This window comes from Ctenocephalides felis, unplaced genomic scaffold, assembly GCF_003426905.1.
Source record: "Ctenocephalides felis isolate EL2017-DRISC unplaced genomic scaffold, ASM342690v1 CF-g0.4_SCAFFOLD_00845, whole genome shotgun sequence".
NCBI lineage: Eukaryota > Metazoa > Arthropoda > Insecta > Siphonaptera > Pulicidae > Ctenocephalides > Ctenocephalides felis.
The window spans coordinates 4,727,454-4,734,076 of NW_020536999.1; the positions used below are offsets into that span (position 1 = coordinate 4,727,454).

Consider the following 6,623-nt stretch of genomic DNA (forward strand, 5'->3'; position numbering starts at 1 on the left):
GGAAGTTAAAAAAAAGAAGATTCGCAGAATCTTGTTTTATTAAAGTAAAATCTATTAGTAATAACAAACGTCACTTTTTTATATTTTTTGAGTTATTAAAAAAAAAATAATTTTTAATTTTTAAGTCTAGGTTTGCACTTTAATTGAATTTCTTATTTTTTTCCAAATTTGGATGCCCAACGATTCAGATGACTTAAAACATTGCGAAACCACGAAATTAACAAACCGAATTTTTATATAACAAAACACAGTTTTTTTTAAATAAAGAAATTTTTAAATGAGAGAATTTTTTGCCATAAAAATTTTTATGGCAAAACGTCCTCTCCTCCTGCCCTGCGACATTAACAAAATTAAATTTTTGAATAATAGACAATTTAATTATAAATATTTTATATTCACATTATTTTTAATTATAATATAATTATATAAATTAATTTGTACAAATTCACATTTCACACTCACATCAAATATTTACAATTTTTAGAACAAATTTTGCTCATACATAATAATAAAATGACTATTAGATTTATTCTCGGATAAGATTGCTCTTTTATCTTATAAAATACATAAATATATTATCGACTCGTATCGAAAAGAGAAAACTCTTACGTATATATTTTTTTAATTAAGCCATTTCTCACAGGCCTTTAATATTTTATAGGGTTTGTTTGAACTGTCAACTTTTATAGATGTGATTTTTTAAGTTCATATTTAAATATGAAAAAAAAATCTTTGTTGAAAATTTCACTGAGTTGAAATGCACTTCTGCGCTATGGTTTCTTCTTCGGAAAGTTTCTGGAAATGACTACTTTGTTATAAGAAATAAATGCACATCTCAGGCATTTTGGAGTATTATGGATTTTCAAACGCGATTTTAAAGTATACCGAGTTGCTGTAGGTCATTATGATAAAAGGATAAATATAGTTACTTAATATCAAACAAATTTGTCTCGGACATCAGTCATATCAATCGAATGGTTTACGGTATATAAGCGTTAGGAGAAATAAATGCACATTCAAAAAATACAAGTGTATTATCGATTTTCTAACGCAATTTTAAAGTATACCTAGTTGCTGTAGAGTTTTACAATATTAGAAAAGTCTATGCATCATTTATGGTACACAAATTCACTGAATATACTATATACTTTAAACAAACATTTTGAAAGTTATATAACAATTAGTAAAAAAAGTAATGCCAATAACGTAGGCCAAGTCAGTACTTTGTTCTATATATGGGACAGAGTCAATTTTTTTTTTCAAAACGTTTTGAAGTAAACCAAGTTGCTGCAGGGCATTATGATGTTAGAAAAAAATATAGATATGATAATATTGAACAGTCTTAGACATCATTCATATCATCGAATGGTTAAAGGTATACAAGCGTTATAAGAACTAAATGCACTTCCAAAACTTCTAGGTGTATTATGGATTTTCAAAAGCGATTTTAAAGTATACCGAATTGCTTGAGGGTGTTGTGATATTAGAAAATTTTATTCATTATTTAATTGTGCACAATTTACTGAATATACCATGTACTTTAAACAAATATTTAAAAGATATATAACAATTACTAAAAAAAAATAGTGCCAATAAACGTAGCCAAATCAGTACTTTTGTCCTATATTTGGAGCGGAGTCAATTTTCTATTTTCAAGTGCGTTTTAAAGTATACCGAGTTCCTGTAGGGTATTATGATTTAGAAAAAATATAGATGATTTGATATCGAACAAATTTGTCTAAGTCATCATCTAAATAAATCGAATGATTTACGGTGTACAAGCGTTTGGAGAAGTAAATGCATATCCAAAGCATTCAGGTGCATTATTGATTTTCGAAGGCGTTTTTAAAGTATACGAATTGCTTGAGGGTGTTATAATATTAGAAAATTTTATACATCATTCAATTATTCATAAATTCACTGAATATACTTAGTACTTTAAATAAATATTTTGAAAGTTATGATAAAATAATCATCTAAAAACGCTGGTCGATTTACCATTAATGCAATGGTTCTACTACATAAGTTGGAAGTCTGGTTAATTTTGTATTTTCAAGTGCGTTTTAAAGTGTATCGAGTTGCTGTAGGGCATTACGATGTTAGAACAAAATATAAATATAATAATATCGAACAAATTTGTCTTAGGCACCATCTAAATAAATCGAATGATTCAAGGCGTACAAATAATAGAAGAAACAAATGCATATCCAAGGCTTACTAGTGTACTATTCATTTTCGAATGCAATTTTAAAGTATACCGAGTTGCTGTAGAATATTATGATATTACAAAATTTATGCACCATTCAATTGTGCACAAATTCACTAAATATACCATGTACTTTAAAACAAATATTTTAAAAGTTATAAAACAATTACTAAACATTTATCGATCCACTCACTATGGTTGTACAACATGGTAGCAAACTTGAGTCAATTGTCTATTTTCAAGATGGTTTAAAGTATACCGAGTTGCTGTAAGTTATTATGATGTTAGGACAAAATATAGATATGATAATATCAAACAAATTTGTCTTAGACATCAATCATATCAATCGAATGGTTTACAGAATACAAGCGTTATAAGAACTAAATGCACATCCAGAGCATTCTGGTATACTATTGACTTTTGAATGCAATTTTTAAAGTATAACGAGTTGCTGTAGATCATATAATGTTAGACAATATCGTAGACAATTAAATTTCAAACAAATTTCTCATATACATCATTTCAATAAATCAAACGGTTTACGTTATACAAGCGTTTGGAGAAACAAATGTACATCCAAAGCCCTAAGGACTTGCTGATCATTTCCTAAATAAATTCCTATTCAATCCTGAACCGCCTTACTTCTATCAATAGCCATAAACCCACTATTTTCACTTTTCCTCCTGGCAGTTAAATCTTCCCTCCTGCCAGCAGGTCTTAACAAAAAATTACCTTCGTTCACCAAATTTCGTCTCCGCAAACTCAAATCCTCGGTCAACATATCAGATTTCGTGGTAACTCCTAAACTTGGAGGCGGTATCAAAAGACCTAGTTTGCCTGGTATTGGGTCACATGGTGTCCTTGAATAATTTATACCTAAAGTGGATTCTCGTTTGGTTAAAAGAAGACCTTGCTGGCTTTTTTCCATTTGCTGATGTCTTGAACGCACCTGGAAAAAAAATGGTTAAAATTTGTGGTGATTTTTGTTGTATTCAGTAGGGCTTGTCGGTTTTCAAAAACCGGTTTTTTGGCAAAAATTATGGAATTCGAAAACCGGTTTTTAGTGAAAAAAGTCGGTTTTCACTGTATAAATGGAAAATGACAAATATAGCCAAATATAAAAGATAGATGAAAGCGTTTTTTGATTCTTGAAATCATATCGGTTCAATAGCATTCGATACCTTATCTGTCTGCAATGGTTCCCAGAAAGGTTTTATATAATAATTTAGATTTTTATACCAGTGTATATATTAATTTAATCAGTGTGACTTCTTCTTGAAGAAGTAACTTCCTCTACTCAATCTTAAAAAAAGAGTTTAAAAACCTAGAAGCCGCAAATTAAAGAACAAAAAACTTTGTATTATTATATCAGACATTAAAAACAATTAAGCATAATTTGGTCGCTAGTATGAGAGTATTTTCTATTTCAGGAAATTTTGTGAGTAAACAATAAAGGACACGTCTAAGTAGTAATTCTGTATACGTTCTCAGTTTTTTAAATCATATTTTTTTAAACAAAAAACAATTAGAATGTTTAAAATTAATTAATTAAAATTGTTCGGAACAGACAATACCCGAGTTTAGCTTAATTGTTTTTCAAACTAATATTGATATTAACAAGTATGTATCAACATGTATCTAATATTTTTTTTTACTTTTTTTAAATATTAATGCATTTTTTTCATTTAAAAATGTATTATTTTTTTTATTCGAAAACTTTTCTTGCACTATCATAAAAATATTTTCTTTCTTATATGTGAAAATGATGCATAAATATGAATAATTATTTTCCAAGTTATGTAATCAAGATAAACTCTTATTTTAGTTCTAGTAATTGGAATCAAAATAGTTGCGTTTACTATCTATAAAATTGAACAATAAATAATTCAGTCAAATACTGTTCTAAATAACACTAAATTTGCGGATAAATTACAGAATATTCGAGCAAAAATTTATTTTCCACATGAAATTCGAAAACCGGTTAAAACCCGTTTTTTAGTAAAATTAAAATTTGAAAACCGGTTTTCTGAAATGTCGGTTTTTGTATAAACCCTAGTATCCAGATACTTACTGCAAATCTGTTGACGTGTACAGGAATTGGTACCACACAATTTTAGGACGACGGTATTTGCACTATTTGTAGATTCTTGGATACCACCAGCTGTAGAACCACAGGTTGGCGATTGTGGCTTCCAGAATTGTCCAAATGATGTTTTGTAGCACCCAAACCGGCTTTGACACGTTTCCATTTGGCACGACGATTTTGGAACCAAATCTTCACCTAAAAATCACACACACGTCAATTAGATAACAACAAATGAATTATAAAAAATATTGGTGTATGGCATCGTGCCTTAAGAAAAATTGCTGGATCTTCCCGTACCGTAATAAAATATTCGAGAAGTTCCAAACGTTTTCAAATATATTATTACAAATACTCTGTAACTTTCATTATTTTTGCTATCTTATTGTTATTCTGAGCAAATCAAATGTAAATCATAAATCATAAATCAATTTATCTCCAGAACATTAACAATAGTCATTTCATTTCGAATTCAATTTCAAAAAAATAGTTTAGTTGCCTAATTTACACAAATTTGAAAAAGTGCTCCCGTATAGTCACATTCTAAACGCATTTGCAAATAATTCTGTGCGACATAGTCACTTATACTGTGCTTAGCTTGGCGGCATTTTCACATTTTTCAATAGTTTTGAAATTGAAAAAGTGATCCAGTACATAAACAATCTAAACGCACTTGGGAAACATTTGTTCCAGAGTGGCGCTTAGATTGTGCTTAGCCTAGGCAATAGTAATGGGCCGAAAATTGAAATTGAAAATTTTTTACATTTCTCGACGTTTTGAAGGTTTCTGAACATTTTGGCATACCTCTGAAAAATGGATGTGTGAGTGTGTGCGAGTATGTATGTAAGGATACAATTTTTCGGTCACGTTTTCAGGCGCACGGATCAACCGATTTGAATAGTTTAAAAAACATTCGATTCCTATTGATAGGGAGATGTGCTGATTAGTTTTTTGGTAAAAGCAGGTCCAGCAGTTACGGAGATATGGAGCAAAGAGTGCAGAAAATAGAAATCGAGTTTTGAGAGAACGGATCATCCGATTTGTATGATCCAAAAAACATTCATTAGTAATAACGGGGAAAAGACCGTTAGTTTTTGGCAAAGGTAGGCCCAGCGGTTTCGGAAATACAGAGGGAATGTTAAAAAATGGCAGTTTTTTGAGAGAACTAAGCGTCCGCTTAGTTTTCCGCTTAATGATTCAAAAAACTTTCTGCTTGTTTCACAACAAAATAATAGCTTCGGAAAAGAATTTTTGTTTCTAATTTTTTTTTTTCAAAAAATATTTTTGTAATTTTGGATTAAAAATTCAAAAAATTACCCAAGCTAAGCACATCTAAGCGCCACTCTGTACAAATGTTTACCCAAGTGCGTTTAGACTGTTTATGTATTGGAACAATTTTCCAATTTTGTGAGAAACTATTGAAAATGTGAAAATGCCGCCAGCTAAGCACAGTATAAGTGAAAATGTCGCACAAAATTATTTGCAAATGCGTTTAGACTGTGACTATACGGGAGCATTTTTTCAATTTTGTGTGAATTAGGCAACTATTTTTTTTTTGAAATTGAATTCAAAATGAAAATGACGATTGTTAATGTCTAAAGGAGATAAATTGATGATTTATGATTTATATTGATTTGCTCAGATATAACAAGGTAGCAAAAATATGAATGAAAGTTACAGTATTTGTAATAATATATTGAAACGTTTAAAATTTCTCGAATATTTCATTACGTGCGGTAAGTTCCAGCAATTTGCCTTAAGAAACGATGCCATACATAACTGGTTTCAAGTAATTTTTACCTGTACTTCGCTCAATCTTAAAGCAGTGGCGATCTGTCCTCTTTCGGTAAGGGACAAATATTTTTTGGCATGAAACTCTCGTTCCAATTCCAAAAGTTGTTCGCTGGTGAAGGCAGTTCTTCGTCTCCTGGATTTGGAATTGGTGGCACCAGGTTGTCCTAAGGCTGATTGGAGAGTTGATGTTTTATTGGTGAAATTGATGAAGACTGCAAGGAATTTTTTTGTGGTTTTGGAGACGTCTCGGCGTCAGAGTCCAAATCCGAGTTGTCCAGGTCGTCGTCGTCGATTTCTGATGAATCTTGGGAAAAAAAACAGAAATTTAGTTGCGGTTTTGAAGGGTACTAATTTGCTGTAGGGCATTATGATGTTAGAAAAAAATTTAAAGGATTTAATATCAAACAATTTTTTGTCTCACATCATTCATATTAATCAAATGGTTTGAGCTGTATGATCCTTATAAGAAACAAGTGCACATTTCAGGCATTCGGCATAATGATCCATTTTCAAATGCGATTTTAAAGTACTCCAAGTTGT

General features: G+C 30.3%; 1 protein-coding gene across 1 annotated transcript; it reads right to left on the bottom strand.

The window, feature by feature from the left end:
- Window positions 1-2,828: 2,828 nt before the first annotated feature.
- On the bottom strand, window positions 2,829-6,590 carry LOC113370524 (ventral anterior homeobox 2-like). The gene is given in 4 exon segments (XM_026611203.1): window positions 2,829-3,155; window positions 4,278-4,487; window positions 6,090-6,253; window positions 6,563-6,590. Coding segments are annotated over 4 exon segments (729 nt in total).
- Window positions 6,591-6,623: the final 33 nt, after the last annotated feature.